The sequence below is a fragment of the Rhamphochromis longiceps genome, linkage group LG3, assembly GCF_057381845.1.
Source record: "Rhamphochromis longiceps isolate RC_006_pf linkage group LG3, R_longiceps_female_GT1.1, whole genome shotgun sequence".
Classification (NCBI taxonomy): Eukaryota; Metazoa; Chordata; class Actinopteri; order Cichliformes; family Cichlidae; genus Rhamphochromis; species Rhamphochromis longiceps.
In genome coordinates, this window is record NC_140559.1 from 42558002 (window position 1) to 42578611 (window position 20610).

Below are 20610 nucleotides of genomic sequence, written 5' to 3' on the forward strand. Positions count from 1 at the left end.
TGCATAGAAAGTTGGGCGACATCTGAGAACTGCAAGTGAGAATTTCTTGTGTTAGACCCTCCTACAGCCACCGAACTCACTTGTTCCCACTTTACACCAACAGGTTGTTGTTACTGTGCTTTCGAACACCAGCATTTATGTCTTTTTTCAAATGCATGAACCGGTTTTTGATTAGGTACTGGTACAGTGCCAATGAAACCAGTGGTTAAAACCGGCTTATCTGACTGACTCTTTTGTTTTGTGTCAGTGAGCCTTTGTTTGAGCACAAGTGAGGAAGAGGACACACACAGACATGTCAAATTAAGATCAGAGAAATGCTTCCTGTAACACACACAGATTCTATTCCTGTGAGCGAGTTACGCAGTGAAGATGATACTGAACAATAATGCAGTGAAATAGGAAAATATGAGTCTTCAGAATGAGGTTTGCAGCAGCATTGGGCCATTTAACCTCACGCACACAAACAAAGGCAGTGCAAACACATCAGGACAGCAACAGTGTGTGCAGGGAGGCAGCAAAGAACTCAGCAGCTGTTCAGGGGAGCTTACCCTGGATCCAGCCTTTGTTTTTAATATTTCATGTAAAACATCTGAACAGTCATTTGAGTTTCAGACTGCACACAGGGATTCAGTGTGGAGCCCAATCAGTGGTTTGACTGTCTGCTTTAGTATCTGTACTTGTGCATAGATAAGAACGGGTCCAACATGCATCAGACAGATAGATAAAAATGTATTTGTCCATTTGGTAAGAGCAGCTCTGAAGTCCTCTGTGTTAGTCTGATGAGCTCTTACACACTGACTTTGATGAAAATGAATGAAAATGGATTTTTAACCCTTTTCTTTTTATTATTTATAGCAGTAAACTATTTTTCAGATTATTAAGAAAGTAACATCCTCATGTTTCAGCTATCATGTGAACGTTTTTGCATTTGTTTCTAATTCAAATGCAGCATTTTTTTTAATGATTCAGTCATAAAACTGCTGTCAGGTGATGTTTTTATTCAGACTTGTGCCGAGTGAGAAAAGCAATTTCTAAATTTCCCATATTCCTGGATTCAGTTCAGCTGGCACTCCCATCATATCAAAGCAGAAATACAGACGTGTGCCTCTGTTGTTAAGGTTTACTCATCTGGTGGGAGTTACAATAAAAAGTCAAGAATCAGGTCTTTAAATCCTGATAAAACCTACTGCATGGCTGATTTTTTTTAAATAACAAATGTTTTAACAAAATGTCTTAAAATAATATCGCTTGGAGTATTTTTTCCTAGTTAACAAAACAATGAGATAAGTGCACCTCAGGCATGTGAAACTGCTGTGTCATTGGAAGTTGTTTTTCTTGTTTAAGGGTGAGGTTGTTCCTGGATCCAGTCTACAGAAAGTATTCACACAGTTCATGATACAGAGAAAAATAAGAGTTGGTGGAACTTCCATTTACGTTGACTACCTGAAACACACAGGTAGCAAATCACCCAAAATCTTAGTAAACTAACCTGCTTCCATACAGCTGTTTTCTGTGGACTGTCCTCACTATAGCGAGATCTTTCTTCCACTGCTCTGTGCTGGTTTTTATACCCCAAATTTTGTCGTCTGCTTTTACCCCGAGGTTTAAAAGGCCTGTGTGTTTCATTTTTCTTGTCCTTGTGTAACTTGGATTTTGAACAGCAAGTTAATATATATTATTGCTACTTGAAGCCAGAATCAGAAGATGGAGAACAATTAATCCTTTTGACATCATTTAACTATTCAGTGACTTACAAGTTACTTACAGCTCTAGTTTGCATCATTGATATGTTTCAGAGATATAGCATTAAAACATATCCCAGCTTATCTGTACCGTATGTGGAAATGCTTCTCGGCTCTAAGACGCAGGTCACTCCTGATACGACTCAAAAACCAGCACATTTCACCAAACTCAGACTGCAGATTAAGAGCAGCTGAGTGGGTGACTTCTTGTCACGGCAAGTGTTGTGAAACTGATTAAGGAACTCAATAATGATGCAAAGAGTTTTGAGGGTGTGTTTGTCTTCCTGTTGTAAAAGGGATTTTTGAGAATGTAGACAAGCTGCTGCACAAGAGTTTATTTTCCTCATGTTGGCAGGTGGGGAAAGTGGAGCTCCCACCAGGGTGTAGCTGTCGTCACACTGAAACATCAGAGGATGCCTGGTGTTCACGTTGAGTTCAAGCACCTTACTGGTGCGGCCACTGACCACTGACAAAGCAGAAAAACCACAGGGATGTGACATAAGATGTGTTTGATGCACACGCCAATTCTTTGCTTGCCATGCTCTCACGTGCTATTGGTCAGACAGGTGAGTGACTATGGGCCAAGCAGCTGCACAATGGCACAGACGTGACATGCAAACGTGCAGGTTAGGCACCCGTTGCTTGCTCAGTTTGCACTTAGGGAGGAGCCCCGCAGGACAATGAAGTAACCGTGTTATTAAAAATATTTCCGACACACCGCGGCCTGGTGGGTGTGAGAAAGGGGTGTGGTCCTAAACCTTGCAAATGAATATTAAAGTAAAAGGAACCTGAGTTTGTTTACAGCTGAACTGAAGAGGGGTTTACATTCCTCCTGAGTGCTATACGCCACCTAGTGGCATTTGTGAGTACATGTACCATGTCCTGGGATAGTACATGCACAGTAAAGTCATATTACCTATAAATCAGCAATTAAAGCAAAAAAATACTGTGATTTCACTTTGCACATTATTTACAAGTTCTCTTTTTAATCGCTCCTCAGATTTTGACCTTTAAGTGTTATTTTAATCCATATTTATGACAACAGGCAGTTGTTTTTGGCCAGATATCTTTGTGCCAGTAGACTCAGTGAAAAAGAAATTGCTGAAAGAGCATTATGGTTAAATATCCAACATTATCTCAAACACGTCTGTCTCCTTGTCTGTGCACAAACTTAACAACACACACTGGCTGTTCGGTCTCCCTGGCAGGTGTGAGTGGAGTCTCTCTGTGACAAAAAGGGAGAGGAATATTTGATGACCAAGACGCAGAAACATGTATGTGAGTTTAGCCTGCAGTACTAGTGAAGTATTGAAGTGAACACGCAACCTGAAATCACAACACTCGGTTGACGAATGCTTATTTTATGTTGTTTTCCTGCAGAGGAAAAAAATGTATATAAAGATAGAAAAGATACAAGTATTATGATCAATCTACAAATGTCTCACCTGAACTTATTAGTTTGCATCTATATGTAGAAATGATGGTTTACACTTTAAACCTCTGAGTTCCTCACACTGAGACTGTGAGGAACTCAGAGGTTTAAAGTGATATTGTTTTTAAATTTTGGGGAAAAACATCTGTAAAGCAACAAAGAAAGCTGGATTTTGGTCTTTAACCTTATTGGCAGCGTGCCCTCTGTCACACCTCAGATGGTGTGCTAAACGTTCGGCCAATAAGATTGAACATTAAAAGCACGTCTCCCACTCCTTTCTCCTCTTAAGCGTCTGCAGAGCTGCCTCTGCTCACTTCTACCCACTCTCGCTCCACAGCTTCCAGCATTTCTCTGTGAAGAAAGGCGAGCGGTAAGTCACACAGAGGAGAGAGAGCTGTTTGTTTCTGAACTGCATTAAGCGTGATTTTACTGGCGGAGGTAACTCTGAGGCTGAGCAGCAAACATCAGCAGGGGGTCGATGTTATCTCACTCTGACCATGAAATAGTTGATGCTCCACCACGGCGTTCGCTTTTATTCGCTGTAAAGTGTCAGTTCACTGATGTGGTCGTAACATCTGATCTTGTTTTATGTAAATGGTGAATGGACTTATTCCCACTTTACTCATTCATTGCACATAAAGTGACATTTTTCAAGTTTTGTTGTTTCACTTTTAATTATTTGTTAATAATATAATTCAGCTGGATGGAGGTCAGACCACATGTTAAGCATAAATCCATCATTCAACATGCTGCATTTGAATACCTTAAATTAAAAAAAGTTTACTGAGTCTCTGAAATTAGGATTCAAAGCAGTCCTCTTAGAGGCCACAAGCCTTGGAGTCTTTCCATATCTTCAGGCTCTTTGTACGGAAACATTTTCAGTGTTTCCAAAACAATCAGACTGAACTATGAGCACAATTACACATATTGCTGTTGCTGTTTGTTACACAGTTTAAGTTCTTTATAAAAGTAATAAAATGTAAAGCATTTAAAACAGACTTATAGACATGAATCTTTTCCACAAATATCACAAAGGTGATCACATAGAGACACAAGGTGTCAGTTCACTGATGCAGTTGTAAAGACTGAATGGTGAATGGAGAAGTACTTATACAGTAATATTTTTACTCTCAAAGCACTTGTGTGTAAATGTGTGTGTGTGCAGGAAAAGGATTTTTGAATTTCTAACCTGGATACTCAGCATTTTAATGTCTGTTACTATGAGTTTAATAACAATATTTCTTTACAGCTGCCGTAAAAAAAGAAGAATCATGGTGAAAGCTAAGTCATGGGTAATGACTCAGCACTTTGACGGCTTCCCAAAGAAAAGTGACTTTGGGCTGAAGGTGGAGGAGCTCCCTGAGCCCAAAGATGGAGGCAAGATAGCTTTATTATTTCTATTTGCTTAAGGAGTTCACGCTCTTTTTTTATGTCAAGCTTTTAGCATCGAGCACTTTAAATGAGTTTAGTTTTGTTTGCAGAGGTGCTTCTGGAAGCAGTGTTTCTCAGTGTTGACCCGTACATGAGGTGAGCAGAGAATATAGAGGATTTTAAAATATATTTTACATAGTAACACTGCTGATATGAATCTGTTGTAAAACACTGTTGACAGGCTGCTCAGCAAAATCCACATGAAGGAAGGAGGTGTGATGATTGGAGAACAAGTGGCCAAGTAAGTGTTTACCTGTTCATATAATACGACAACGACTACTACTAATAATGTTTTCCTTTAGAGTGATCCAGAGTAAAAATCCAGCGTTTCCTGTGGGAAGCCACGTTGTGAGTAACAGCGGGTGGAGAACCCACACGCTCAGTGATGGGACCGGCCTCACTCCCATCCTGCCTGAGTGGCCTAAAGATGTGTCCCTGTCTCTGGCTCTGGGTGCCATCGGGATGCCCGGGTAAGACAGATTTAAGTAACTTGTATGGATCAAAGTCACTTTCTATTGGACGATATATCATGGCAGGATGTTCTGACTCTTCCAGCAGGTAGATCGATGTGAAGTTTTATCAGCTGAATCTTAAATGCACATTGAGACAGAACATATTGGATTCATGTCAGTGATGTAAGACTTTGTTTACAGCAGCTTAAGGAGGTTTCAAGAAGTCACTGAGTTTTACTCTCATATGTGATCAGCATTGCATAAAAGAGTCCAATAAACCTTCTTAACAAATGCTGGTTAGGATGATTAATTTGGAAGAAACTGACATGGTTGATGATTATCATGACGATGAATGGCATTTCTAAGGTGTAAACTGATGCTAATAGACAATAGAGTGAATCATGGGCAGAAAAAAGTCTTCTTTTAAGAAAGTAAGTGGGTAAGTCAAATGTTTTGGCTTGCTGGTGAGCTGAAGTCACCATCTATGCACTTACTAATGACCCTTTGATGAACGTAATTAGAGTTTATATGAAGCTCAAAATTGAGGAAAAACAGCAGGATTCACTGTTTCTGTCTCTCTACAGGCTGACGGCTGTTTATGGGATAGAAGAAGTGTTGGGACTCCAGAAAGGTGAGACCCTGCTGGTGAACGCTGCAGCTGGAGCGGTGGGCTCCGTGGTGGGACAGATCGCCAAGATCAAGGGCTGTAAGGTGGTGGGCTCAGCAGGCTCTGATGCCAAAGTGGTTTTTCTCAAAGAGCTGGGATTTGATGAGGCCTTCAACTACAAAACTGTGGGTTCCCTGGAGGAGGCTCTGAGGAAGGCTTCACCTGAAGGATACGATTGCTTCTTTGAAAACGTGAGCAGTGGTGGTGCAGTTTCAAGTTTGCATGTAATATTTAATCACTGCTGAGCTCTTCTCTCAATCTTTGATTTTTAGGTGGGAGGTTCTTCTTCATTCATTGTCCTGCAGCAGATGAAGAACTTTGGAAGAATAGCTGTGTGTGGAAGTATCTCCACCTACAATGACAGTGAACCCCAGACAGGTGTGTTACTGCTCTAATTTACTTTTCCTTGTCAAAGACATGAGCTCAATACAGACTATTTCATAGGAAATAATAAAAATAATACTGAGACTGACTTATACATCTATACTAGATATTTCCTGGAAATTCATCTTTATAAAAGTGTAAATCTGGCTACACAACCAGTTTAAGGTTAAGCAACCTACTTTAAAGACAATATTTTCACAGAGCGGCCTTTAAGGTGTCGCAGATAAATACAACAAAATAAAACCAGTACCAAAAAGAAGATTTGAAAAACATAAATTTCACACCCAAGCCTCAACTCTTGCGGCCCAGTACCAAACGACTCACAGACCAGCCCGGGCATAGGGAACCCTGCCTTATGTGTCAGGAGTATCGGAGCCGTTGAGATGCATTTTTCTATAAATCGCGTATCTGTGGCTTTTAAACCCCAAAACACGATGCGCCAAAAATTGGTCCACCCCCAGGATCAGGTCCCCCGACACAAACAGAGTAACATAGTGTACGCTGTCAAGTGCCAGGAGGATTGCCAGGATTTATACATCGGGGAACCCAAACAACGGATGGCACAACAGAGAAGAGCCACCTCATCAGGCCAGGACGCTGCAGTCTATTTGCACCTACAGGCCAGTGGACACTCTTTCAATGATGAGGATGTAACATCCTGGACAGGGAGGAACGCTGGTTTGAGCGCGGAGTCAAGGAGGCCGTTTACGTGAAAAGGGAAAGACCATCTCTGAATCAAGGAGGGGGCCTAAGGATACATCTGTCACCATCTGTGATTGCAGACATTCCCCAACTCTCTGTGAATGGTACTCATGGCCATTGATCAGTGGGCTTTGATCAATGAGCTATGATCAGTGGTTGTTGCTCAATGGTCATGACAATTTGCATATTAATGACCAAGGAACTGACCTCACAGCCCATTGTTCATTCAGTGGGCTGGTTTCAGTCATTGTGCGAGGTTGGAGAAACCTGCGGTCAGCTGAGACTGAAGAAGTCACTTGGATGAGCGATGAAACATTTCTCCCACTGAAAACACTTTGTCAAGATGAACAGAATCAACTTTCGGGGGGTTTTGAGCTAAAGATCCTCAGAGATAATGTGACTTGTTCATGTCCCTTTGATCCACCGACTACAGCAGGTTTTTATAGATTTTGGTGTTAAACTCTTTAATTAGGCCTACTAAACTGTAGGGCTTCATTATAGCTTTAACTGTATCTAAGTAGCACTCAGCAAAGGCGGAGACAGTGATATTATGGGATGGCCCTGGTTTCTTCCCATTTTCTACTAGAGGGAGATGTTGTCCTGCTGAAGACCCATAAGAGCTGTGGAGGCACACAGACAGTTATTTTAGATATGAACTGTAGTTTCATTGTTTCATTTTTCTCTTGAATGATCTGTATTTTAGGGCCGTACTCCTATTTCACTGTGATCCTGAAACAGCTGAAGATGGAGGGCTTCATATACAGCAGGTGGCAGCACAAGAACCATGAGACCCTCAAGAGACTGTTGGCGTGGGTGAAAGAGGTCAGCTATTTAGTCCTTTATCAAAGAGAAAAAGATATAAACATCAGTTACCTGTGTTTCTGTTGTGATGTATTGTATTTGTGATCTGTGTATTGTGCGTCCACAGGGCAAACTGCAGTGTCGGGAGCACGTCACAAAAGGCTTTGAAAACATGCCGGCTGCTTTTATGGGGATGCTGCAGGGAGAAAACACCGGCAAGGCCGTCGTCGCAGTCTGAAGAGTTCAATGCAAGAGAGCCAGCATTACTAATAACTGCCATTATTACACAATCTATCAATTAATGAAGGATTAATCAATAATCATAGAACACAATAATTTCACATTAATATTTCAACTTCTTGATTAGTTTTGTAATCACAGTCATATCAAAGATTAAAGCAACGCTGGGATTTAATCTCATAGTTTAGTCATTCAAAGAAATGTGATTTCTAATCTAAACAGCATTACTTCATAACAGATCAGTAAAACTATGTCTGAACTGTTTCTGGTCTGAAACATTTTAATGTGTAGTTTTCAAATTTGTCTTTACAAGGAGGAAAGTGGTGATCAAGGCTTTTGCTCTGTTGTGGTGAACAGTGTGGATTTACTACAACATAACTGACCAAGTGCTTTGTATTGTCTGGAAGTCTGAGGACAATAAAGTTTTTTCTTTTACCCTGATCCTTGTGGCTTCAGACTATCTATCTATCGATCTATGTATCGATTGCAGATAAAGTGACATATTTCATATTTTCTCATGGAGAAATCCACCAGGAAGCAGCTCAGACCAACTCTTTTGACATTAAACCACATTTTTCCCCTCTTGGTTCAACGTACTACATTGAATACATCTACAAAAACTAATAATTCATTTTTAATAGCTTAGAAGCATCAGCAGAATTAAAAGAAGTCCTCTTAGAGGCCACAAGCTTGTGTGTCAAACTGAATTTTGGAGGTGCTTTGGAGGGGTTCGTATATGCGTGCCGAGAGAATAATTAAACAATTGTATTTTAAAACAGACAAAGAACCACAAATCTAGCAAGATCTCCTTCTCAATAACAATCAAACAGAGGACATGTCTGCCCAAATACTAAATAAATAATTAACTCCAAAGTATATAACAAATAGAACATGTAAAAGAAAAAAAATGCACAGAGGATATATTTTCTGATATTTTATAACCGTATGACCTTCTTCGCAAAAGCAATAACATGTGTAGAATTCCTCAAAAAAATGTATAGACAGCTACATTCACCCTGGGGGGAAACTAGTGAGGAAGACCATCAGGACCAGGCTGGTTTCCTGGGTCCAGAGGTCCTTTTATTTCATCACAGCTGTCCTGTGCCAGAAGTTCTGTTGACCCATGAGAGAGGCTTCATTTCAGAAACATCAGGAAGACTAAAGCTCGTTGCAGGGATCAAGGAGAAACTCCTGTTCATCACCACCAGCTCCCTCACAGGGAAATCTTCAGCACTCCACTGTAGACCTGCCCCAGAAGATGGTTAATCTCAGCATTTCATGAACACTGTGATGGAGGCCTTTGGTTTGTGTCATGGTAGAAGTACTTAGATAATCCTCAGAGGCTCCGGACTTTTACATAAAGATATATTCAGTCCTGTAGGAAGTTATATATTTAAATAGATAGTATCCTCTCTGGTTACTCTGGTATGGATGACTCTGGATTACTGATAAATAACACACTATTAACAAAAAACACTATGAAAGAATTCCAGATCAGAAGTTTTTAGTTCAATATACAAGTGACCTTCAACCTTTGACCTCCATCAGGTATTATTTAATTGTATCAACCCCCCCCCCCCCCCCCCCCCCCCCAAAAAAAAAAAAAACCAAACAAACAAAAAAAACATCATGTCCTCATGCAGCTGAGTGTATTCAGTGTTGAAAATAGAAGCTGTGCAGGTCTGAGATCAGCAACTTTCTGAAATACCAAACTGAGGTCCTGTTAATGCTGATATATAGTGACACAGTTGCATGCATGATTAGTCCATTTGACTTTGTCAGTTAATTAATGTGTAATTAATTAATTACATGTGTAATAAATATTTATTTAATTAACTGACTCAACTCAGTTTATTTGAGTTTGCTTGAATAAGAAAAACTAAGTAAGCTGAAAATTTTGCTTTTTAGTAGTAGAATGTAACTAAGTACATTTACTCTGTAGAGAAACGGACAGAGGGCAGGATCCATTCAGCGGAATGATAAAATTATATGGTTTGAAAATGCCATGTCACTGCTTTCCTCCTTCCGCACACAGATCTAGTGATGGTAAATTTGATTCTTTTTACTGATTCGAGTTTTAATGAGTCACTCACCAAAGTGAATCGATTTTTTGAGTCATTTGATTCACTGAGTCAGTCGACCAGAGAGTGCAAAAAATGTACATTTTCACTCAAATTTAATTTGTTTCTCTTTTCATGTAAATCCTACTGCTAAGATGAATGATTTTAAAAAAAACAAACAAACTATTTTATAGAGCAAAAAAGAGCAAAAACATTTCTAAAATTCTGTTTACATTATACATGCTTCCCTTAGGCAGCATCATTAGAAGACATAGCATACATTTTCACTGCTATGCAGATGACACCCAGCTCTATCTGTCCATGAAGCCAGTAGAGTTGGATGTCTCGAGACCGGTCTTGCACTTTTACGACTGAGCACAGCACCCATGTGAGCGAGGGCGGAGAAGCTGCTGCCTGCGAGTTTGCTGCAGACAGAGGAGAGCTTAAGTTTGACCAGGTACCAAAGCAAATCATTCGTACTGAACTAATAATGTAAATATGACGGTGTATCACAAAAGATTGATATCAAACTGATCACTTGGTTGCGTTACTTGCTCTTCGAGTGAATCAACAAATGGATAAATAAAAAGCCGAACAGCAATGCTGATTTTTTAGAGTCTTAGCTTACATTTCATATTTTCAGTTGTTACCCTCCACAGCTAAACAAACTCTCTAAATCGGTTTCAGTTGTGTACTGATGAACACAACAATGGACATAAGGAGCTTCTTTCAAAGAAAAAACTCAGGTAGATGTTATTTTATATATTATGCTTCGGATGTTGTTCAGTATATCTATGCAAAACAAGAGGAATTTCAATACACAGCAGTATATTCACAGTTTAAACCAGATATTTACATACACTTTATGGAGAAAACATAAAAACTTTTTTTTACTGTTAAACATCAATTTAGAGTAAACTTTTGTTTTAGATAAATAAATGTTGAAATATCTTTTGAATTAGTTAAATGTCAGAATAAAAAGAGGGAGCTGTCTACTTTAATCACTTTCATCAAATTTAGGAGCACATATACACTAAGTCTATTGTTAATTAATAAGAAACTCCAGACGATTCCATTCTGAGCTGAAGAAGCTTCTGATAGGTTCGTACAGTCCATGTGAGTAAATTGGTGGCACAGCTGTGGATGCATATAAGGAAAAACACAGAGCCTGTTTCTGTGACATGGAAAAATCAAGAGATGTCAACCAAAACACCAGGAAAAGAACTGTGGAGCTCCATAAGTGTGGCTCAATTTTGAATACAATTTGGTGCCATTTGCAATTAAGAAATACAGATAATTTCTCTCTTTACTCTTAAAGTTAAACCCTTCTTTGGCACTGGGACCATTTTTGGTCCCTTTAGTTTTTCAGTTACAAGCCATTTGCACTGTGTTGAATGGAATATAGCCAAATTCTCTAAAAAAAAGTTTGGCATAATTTCATTTCAAAATTCAAGTCTGACTTCCTTAAATTAGCTTCAGTGGCTAAGCTAACAATACACATCCTCTTAGAGCCCTAGGGACCATTTTTGGCCCATTGACTTCCATTATAAACGCTATTTTTCACTGCAGAATTATTACCGTTAATGTCTTGGTGATTACTTATGTTTCCGTTTCGTTTTGGTCTATGAGCCTTAGAGTTGTAATTTTTTTATTTGTCCACCGGGTGGCACCCTTGCTCCACATTTGATCCCTGCTGGAAAACAGCGGGCTGCTTGGACAGACCTGCGGCAAATGAAGCCTCATTTCCGGCGTGCAGCAGCGGCTTCGCCCACTGATCGGGCGGGACCATTTTTTGGTCCCTAGGACCATGAGAGGGTGCATTTTTTTTTTAGTCAACAGGAAATGACGTATTTGTTGTCACGTGGTATCGGACGTGTGGGCTGGAAAAAGCAGTCCCCGGTGATCGTGCCCCGGTGATCGTCGCGACTTACCCCGGCAACATGCACTTATTTCGGCCTAGAGGAGGAGCATTTGCTGCCTGGAGACCATTTTCTGGTCCTGAAAAAAAAAAAAAAAGGCGATCGAAATGACTGTTGGTGCCAATCTTTAGTCCATCTAAAGGCCTAATTATAATAACAAACAAATATTACTTCAAATGTTTTTTTTTTGGAAAATATTTAGTTTTTTGTTTTTTGGGGCTAAAAAACAGGGCGCTCATGTAATAAAACTGGGATTTAAAGGGTTAAAACAACGAAAATATAATTAAAACTTTATATGAATATTTCAGGGAGAAGTAGTTTTAAAAGACTGACCAATTTAAAGTGGAAAAAAATATGAATATATAATCTTTTTATTGCACTTTTGGGGCGGGACCATTTTTGGTCCCCAGGGCTCTAAAGGGATGCATTTTTAAGGGCCATCCAGGGTTAACAACTATGTTTTTTATATTTATCAATCTAAAAAAATAAACATTTTGTCTGATTTGATGTTACAATTAAAAAAGTGTTTTTATCTGAAGAGTACATAAATATCTGGTTTCAACTGTATATTTGATGATGTTGGTGTTTGGCTTGATTGTCAGAGGGAGAGAGAGGAGCAGAGATGAACAAGAGCAGGTGAGACACACATGTTAGTCAAATGGTTGTTTACCAAAAGTATCACCGTATCATAGGTCCTCATGTATCTCGTACCTAGTGTTTCTTTTTAGGTTTGTTATTTTTCAAATTCTATATTTATTAAGTTATGCAGGCTTGTTTGCACAACAAGGCTAAATAATTATATAAACTTTTCTCAGTCTAAATAGTGTACTTTGGTAGAATTAAAAAATAAGTGTAGTGCAGGTCTATGATGATTTTTAGTGCTACTATCATCTAGTTCTGTTTCTGATTCTGTCTTGGTTAAGTCCTCAGTAGTCCTGATTTTGAACTGTTGTAGTCCTGTTTTAATACCGGATCAGTTCTGGGTCTGATTGAATTGGGGTTTAGTCCTCATGTCTTGATACAGCCCTGACTTTGTTCTGCCTTGCTGCTTAATTAAAAACCTAGCTTAAGGTGTGATATATTGATATATTTTTTCCTATATGAAGTCATTCTTTTTTGAACAAAACTCAAAACAGAGCCTATTGATCTCAGTCATTTCTACCCCCCCAAAAAAAAAGAAAAGAAAAAAATCCCACATGCATACCACCCTTTAGGGCTAAGCCCCGGGTGTTTCAAATGTCTGGCTCTGCCTCTGAGCAACATGGATGAGTCAGTTGGACTTGTGAATCATGATTCATGAGTCAGTAAAGTGATTCTCGAGTATTGAACGATTCGTTCATGATTCGCGCATCACTACACAGATCAGTCCACATGTTCATGGCAGCTACTTTTTTATGGGCTATGCTGAGCAAACCTGGATGCAGCAGGAGAAGCTTCAGCTCAAGAGATTGTTTGATTCTACACTGATTTGGTGAGTAAATATTTACTCTTACTCAGTTTATAAACTTCCTAGCTGGCCAGTGTTAGCCTAGCGTTCATATCACTAATACCCTGTTTACATGCTGCCTCTCAGCTCATGTTACTTAAAAATTAACCCTACAGCGTTAAAAACCTTATATAAAAATCTCTCAGTGAAATGTATTGTTGTTCATTTATAATGGAAAAGTGAGATTTGCAGCCATTAGATAAGAGCCTAAACTCTTCCTGAATGTGCAGCTGTTAACGTCAAATCTTAACATAAGCAAACTGCTTTTAGATTTAACCAATATTTCATTTGTTAAAAATTGTGCTTAGATACGAGTTTTATTGTGAAAGTGAAACGCCGTAAAACAGATTAGTGGCCTGGTAAATGGTAAAATCTAGTTTGGCTTTATATTTGAAAATAAAGTTATTAGCTTGTCCTTCTAAAGAAATAACAAGGTAGCTTGTGTTAAATAGAAACACTGCCACATGCTTTACCTGGTCATTGGCCTTATTAGAAACTTAATATATTGGAAGCTAGCTTTTAATAAGTATGTGATAATTACATTTAATTTAGGTGGTCTCTCTTTTCTTTGCCTAAAGTGTTTGGAAAAAAGTAGTAGAAGACATCAACTCTTCTTCTGTGTTTTTTTCTCTCGTTATTGTTGTTAATGCAACTTAAAGAAAGGGAGACAAAGGTGAGGTTTTCAGGGCACCAGAGAAAGTTTTTGGCAGACTGTAAACCATCAATGGTGGATAATATGCTTGTAGGAGCCATATGAGTTGTTCCTGTTTGACTAAGTGGGTTGGTTTAAATGGACTCACTGTATTGGTGTACGGGTGTGGGGCGTGTCTCATGGGTGTGGTAGATGATAAATGTGGTTGCACTCACCTGTTCACGCCACCTGATGTTGATGAGCAGAAAGGTAGGGTGAGCATGAGGCAAAACTTTCTGTTGGCCGCAGCTTGAATGATTTTGATGTATTTTAACTGGAACTTAATGGTTTTTGTTAGTGATGGCCAAATGAAGCTTTCCGAAGCACTGAAGCTTGTATTGAAAAACGGTTCATTACTCGAAGCTTTTCAACACAGACCTCTCCGGTGACATCTGGTGGTGAAAATTTTGAAGAGCAGCTTGAATCTGCAAAATAAAACGGACTGCTCAATCATCGCTGCTCACTCAAGAGTGGAGTTCTCTCTGATATTGGGCCACCGTTCCGTTGCTTTGAACATGTAATTGGTTTTGTTTTCTCGATTGGGGGGCTGAAAAAAATGTAATGCGTATTTGCGTAATACATTTTGATCAATAAACTTTCCCTATTTAAACATGCACTATGGTGTGGCCTTTCTTTGCTCATAACTCCTTGATGTTGGTAAATACAATAAGTGAGCAATATATATAATATACATATGAGAATGCACAGCACATTATGGAGTATGCCCCTGCTGTGAAGTCCTGCCTCCATCTACTTGTCGTTTAATCACTGGACAGCTGGACAGGTTCATACAAAATATTAGATTAGGCCAATTGTCCTATACATATTTTTGACCTAGGGGTGGGATTGATTGTGAACTGGAAAGGGAAAATGCTTAGGAAGCTGAGTACGGCTGCATCGTCACTGATTTGTAGAATCATTTTGATTCGATACAGGATCCGATTCAATTTGATTGGAATCTGGAAAGTTTTGCCTCAGTCAGAAATATTACAATTCTGATCATTTAACAGTATATATCCATAATTTCGTATCTATTAAAAGAAAGCTGACACATGTGAGACTTAATTAGAGATGTAAACAGAGAGTTATGAAACCTGCAGCTGCAGAAGCCAGCGGAAAAAAAAAAGAGGCAAACACAGCGCGGACCCGCCGACACATCAAAATCTGACTCTGACGCGTCGGGTCCGCGCTCTGTGTTCACGTTTGTATGCAGAATCCGTAAACCTGCTCCCAGTTACTGTTTTAGCTGCATGGTGTTTGACGACATGTTGTGAGGTTTAACCTGAGATGCTGGCGTTTCAGGCATAATAACGTTAATTTACAAATCGACACAGGATTGTAATGAATCAATATCACTTTATTCAATTTAGCATGGATTGTAATCAGAAAGGCGATAATCAAAACCCACCCCTAATCAAGAACTTGCAAAGTAAAAACATGATCTATGTAAGGTAGCCCTTTTGTTATTTACATTTAAAAAGAGGATTAGTGTTACTGTGCGCTGGCTGAGTCTGTTTCTTTTCTTAGAAATAGTTTCTCCTGCCCTGGAGAAAATCCACTTGCATGGAACAGAAGAGGCTGTGGAGTGCAGGAACTACACTGCAAGCTGGTAGATATGCAGGTATCCCTGGGTCCTGCAGACTATCACCTAAAAACAATAAACAAAATGATTTTCTAAACTGTAGCAATGTAATGTACGTATAGTGTCAAATACATTTTTGTAGTCTTCATCAGCTTTAATTCACATGGAAGTGTTCCTAAAGTCATATGCTGTAATGATATTTACATTATGAAAACATGATTTTGGACATTTCAAGTTTTTCACTTCGGCAGATAAAATGAATTGAGCAAAATCAACTCAAAATATTCCCACACGCCAGAACGTCCTCTCTTCCTCGCTGGCTCCATATCTGTCAGTGGAATGATCACCTCGTCGCTATCTGTCACCATCAACACACTCCACGAATCCCGTGGATGATTCACTTCCTTATATCTGTTTGAATCAGGTACCGAAGCAGTTACGTGCGTAATGAAGCTTCGGACGTCACTGGTCACGTGACTTTTGCCAAACGAAGCAAGCCTCGACACAGTGCTTCTGAACCAGTGTGTTGTTTTTTTCGACACACGCTCCAGAGCGTCAGCTTCAAGCGGGCCATCACTAGTTTTTGTATATTTGTGCACTAATTGATACCATAGACCAAGTTGTAATTTGACATAGTAGTTAGTGCAGTTATTGGTGAGTTGCAGTTATTTGTTTGTGCAATCTGTGCATTTGTTTAATAGTTAATCCCAGGCACTGATTTGTATATTGGACAGTTGCATGTGGAATAAAAGGAGCAAATGGTACAGAAGTGTATTTTATGTGTTTATTGTTGCGTGTCATCTGTGTCCTCATGTTTAGCCTGCCGCGGCCATTGGTTGGTTGAGCCGCAACAATGCTGACGTGAAGTCTGGATAAATAAAGGTAGTACCACATACACAGTATTACACCGAGTAAATGTGTAATAAAAATAGTTATTCTTTAGCTTTTTCATTAAACTTGTATTTGCACAGTTCTGGATGACACAGCATTTCTGTCCTTTGAGTTTGATAACACTAAAGGAAAATCTTTTTTGCAGCTGCCATAAAGAGAAGAATCATGGTCAAAGCTAAGTCATGGGTAATGACTAAGTATTTTGATGGCTTCCCAAAGAAAAGCAACTTTGGGTTGAAGGTGGAGGAACTCCCTGAGCCCAAAGATGGAGGTAAGGCGAGTTTGTTTCTTCTCTTTACTTATGGCTTGAGCAGGAATGCATGCTCTTTAGTGTTTCTTAAAAATTACACACGTAGCGCTTTAAATGTGTGCGCTTCTGTTTGCAGAGGTGCTACTGGAAGCGGTGTTTCTCAGTGTTGACCCATACATGAGGTGGGAAGAGAACAGAACAACTTATTTCAGTTATTTTCATTATAATTAAGACTTCTGATAAAAATACTTTGTTGTTCTCAAAAGCTAAAACATATCCTCTATAACACATTGCTGGTCTCAACAGGTTGTTCAGCAAAATCAGCATGAAGGAGGGAGATGTGATGATTGGAAGTCAAGTAGCCAAGTACGAAACACAAATGGTAAAATGGCCTGTATTTGTATAGCGCTTAGTCTCTAAGGACCCCAAAGCACTTTACACTACATTCAGTCATCCACACATTGGTGATGGCAAGCTACATTGTAGCCACAGCCACCCTGGGGCGCACTGACAGAGGCGAGGCTGCCGGACACTGGCGCCACCGGGCCCTCTGACCACCACCAGTAGGCAACGGGTGAAGTGTCTTGCCCAAGGACACAACGACTGAGACTGTCCAAGCCGGGGCTCAAACCAGCAACCTTCCGATTACAAGGCGAACTGCCAACTCTTGCCACGATCACCCACACACTAACGGTCGGAAACTCCTTTTATCTGTTGTGATGTGATTCTGATGTGTACTGAAAAATGAAACAGCGATCATCTGCTGTTTATTACCAAAGCTATGTAGAGGCTATGTTGTAAGGCTCTACATAGATTCAGTGGAGAAGCATAGATCGGGTAAAGAGTTCAGAAAAACTCTGAGCAAAATGCTGGAAAATTGATGTGGGTGAACTGATTTGCAGTTCTACACTGATTAAAGCAGTCAGTCAAAAACAGTGGACTAACGAAAACAAAGGAACTACTACAGAGCACATTACCGAGGCTGCCATCCATCTTCAATAATATTTGCTTACAGTTTTTGATGATTGAACCTAAGGTGAATTTAGATAAGTGCTCAGATTCATTTTAGTGTGGCTGTTGAGTAAATTGCACTTTAACCTGGTGACCTTCTTTAGCAACACTTGCCAAATTATTGCTTTGTACTCAATGTACCTGCCACTGGGACGAACTTCAAGACAAACGCAATAAGTCCGACTGCAGTACCTTCACAGTCCACCAGGGGTGCTTGGTCCACACTTTGGGAATCACTGCTGTGGGCCGGCTATTTCCAAAAACAAGGCTGCCCTCTATTGGCCAGGAAAAAGAATACAACATTAAGGCACTGGCTTTATTTTCAGACCTGGAATTTACATCTCTTTTTAGAGGCTATGATAGACAGACTTGACAGATCTTATAATAAAAGATCTATAGATATTAAAAAATGTTCCTGTTACTGTCTTTTGGGTATAAACTGTTTCTTACACCCAGACAGTATAAACACTATGTGTATAGAGTCATACTGTCTATACTCTAGTGTCAGTGAATCTCAGACGGTTTAGCTCAGACGGAGGTGACCACAGCTGACCAATCACTTGGTTGACAGATGCTTTTATTTTCTTTCCTTTAGAGTGATCCAGAGTAAACATCCAGGATTTCCTGTGGGAAGCCACGTTGTGAGTAACAGTGGGTGGAGAACCCACACGCTCAGTGATGGGACCGGCCTCACTCCCATCCTGCCTGAGTGGCCTAAAGATGTGTCCCTGTCTCTGGCTCTGGGTGCCATCGGGATGCCCGGGTAAGACAGATTTAAGTCACCTGCATGGATCATATGAATTTAGCATTTTAAAGTTCATTTGCTCTTAGTTCACAGCTAAAAGTGCTAATAGACAACAGAGTTAGTAATAAGCAGAAATAGCCTTTTAAGAAAAAGTAGGAATTTCCAGGTGTTTTCTCTTGCTTGTGAGCTGAAGTCATTATACATGCACTAATTAATTACCTTTTAAAAAAAAAAAAAGTAATTAGAGTTTATATGAAGCCCAAAGAGTTTTAAGTCCAAAATGAAACAAAACAGCTGGATTTACTGTTTCTGTTTCTCTGCAGAGTGACGGCTGTTTATGGGATAGAAGAAGTGTTGGGACTCCAGAAAGGTGAGACCCTGCTGGTGAACGCTGCAGCTGGAGCGGTGGGCTCCGTGGTGGGACAGATCGCCAAGATCAAGGGCTGTAAGGTGGTGGGCTCGGCAGGCTCTGATGCCAAAGTGGCTTACCTCAAAGAGCTGGGATTTGATGAGGCCTTCAACTACAAAACTGTGGGTTCCCTGGAGGAGGCTCTGAGGAAGGCTTCACCTGAAGGATACGATTGCTTCTTTGAGAACGTGAGCAGTGGTGGTGCAGTTTCAAGCTTGCATGTAATATTTAATCACTGCTGAGCTCTTCTCTCGATCTTTGATTTTTAGGTGGGAGGCCCTTCTTCATTCATTGTCTTGCAGCAGATGAAGAACTTTGGAAGAATAGCTGTGTGTGGAAGTATCTCCACCTACAATGACAGTGAACCCCAGACAGGTGTGTTACTGCCCTAATTTACTTTTTATTTTCAAAACTCTTGAAGGTTTTCTGACTTTACCTTCAGACAGGATCTGCACCACAGCACAAGGAATATACATTTAAAGTAGTACTGCAAGAGGAAATCCTTCAAGTTTTAACAACCTTTCCATATTAGTGAAATTCAGTCAACACACTCACAGCAATGTCTCAGGTATTAATGCCTTTTTCCACTAGAGGGAGCTGCTGCACTGCTGAAGATCCCTAATAGCTGTGGCGCCACAAGACAAGTCAAAGACATAAATTGTTGTTTCCTTGGAGTTTATGTTAAAGTCATATTTTTATTTTGAACTATCTTTCTTTTAGGGCTGTACCCCTATGTCATTATGATCATCAAGGAACTGAAGATGGAGGGCTTCTTGATAACCAGGTGGCAGCACAAGCACCCTGAAACCCTTAGGAGACTCTTGGCATGGGTGAAAGAGGTTAGTTATTTAGTTTTTATGATGCTGGATGATTTCCTTTAAGTAAACATATACACTTATTTCTGATCCGTTTAATGTGTGTGCACAGGGCAAACTGCAGTGTCGGGAGCACGTCACAAAAGGCTTTGAAAACATGCCGGCTGCTTTTATGGGGATGATGCGGGGAGAAAACATCGGCAAGGCCGTCGTCGCAGTCTGAGGAGAAACAAGAGTTCAATGCAAGAGAGCCAGCATTACTAATAACTGATATAATTTTAAACAACCTTACATATGAATGACAGATTTAGTAATAAATTGTTATATTCACAATAAGCCACTGTGGTTTAGTCTGTTTTATAGCGATTGACTGAGACTGATAACAACAAATGATAAATGCACCCTGAAACACCAGCAGTGGTTGTTTAACTTGTTAGGTTTTGGTGATTTGCACAGTGCTGCCATCCTCATCGTCCAGGAGAAAGTGCGTCGCAGAGGGCAGTTTCACTGATGAAGAGAGAAAGAGTTGATGGCTCTGTGCACAGGATTCTTATTCTGTCACGTAAGCAAATCCCAGGGTAAGACGTGGAGCTCTGTAGCTGCTGCATTCATTCATCATTCCATGTGCTCATGTTTTAGACTGCAATTACTCCTGTTTGATCAGGAAACAGGCTGTATTTTTAGATGGCCATTAGAATTTCATAAGGTTGTGTTGAGGGTGAGCTCCATGGTTACACATGCTGCTGTAAATCTGTTATAGTCATTTATAGTACCAGGACTCTGTGCACCTACAGGGCTAAGAGTTTTCTATGCATCTGGGGGTCCTAGGCCTATATAGGCAACTGCCAAAACACTAATGAGTAATGGCACTCTGAAGAGAAGCAGTACTTTACAGTACCA

The 20610-nt window shown here is 40.0% G+C and overlaps 2 protein-coding genes across 3 annotated transcripts; both read left to right on the forward strand.

Annotated features, from left to right (window-relative positions):
* The first annotated feature begins 4428 nt into the window (after positions 1-4428).
* On the forward strand, positions 4429-8273 carry LOC146674836 (prostaglandin reductase 1-like). The gene is made up of 8 exons (XM_085398685.1): positions 4429-4551; positions 4656-4701; positions 4787-4846; positions 4908-5075; positions 5642-5915; positions 5997-6102; positions 7514-7632; positions 7739-8273. Exons 1-8 carry the CDS (start codon positions 4446-4448, stop codon positions 7847-7849), a joined length of 990 nt encoding a protein of 329 aa, XP_085254811.1. The 5' UTR covers positions 4429-4445; the 3' UTR covers positions 7850-8273.
* A 4925-nt stretch (positions 8274-13198) lies between these two features.
* On the forward strand, positions 13199-20077 carry LOC146674837 (prostaglandin reductase 1-like). Of its 2 annotated transcripts, none has more exons than XM_085398656.1 (10): positions 13199-13301; positions 16409-16471; positions 16626-16751; positions 16867-16912; positions 17037-17096; positions 18337-18504; positions 18810-19083; positions 19165-19270; positions 19616-19734; positions 19823-20077. In XM_085398656.1, the coding sequence occupies exons 3-10, from the start codon at positions 16646-16648 to the stop codon at positions 19931-19933; spliced, it is 990 nt and encodes a 329-aa protein (XP_085254782.1). In that variant the 5' UTR covers positions 13199-13301; positions 16409-16471; positions 16626-16645; the 3' UTR covers positions 19934-20077. The 2 variants fall into 2 exon arrangements, with proteins under 2 accessions (XP_085254782.1, XP_085254774.1); XM_085398648.1 differs by lacking the exon at positions 13199-13301 and adding an exon at positions 16108-16243 and having other exon boundaries at positions 19823-19986.
* Positions 20078-20610: the final 533 nt, after the last annotated feature.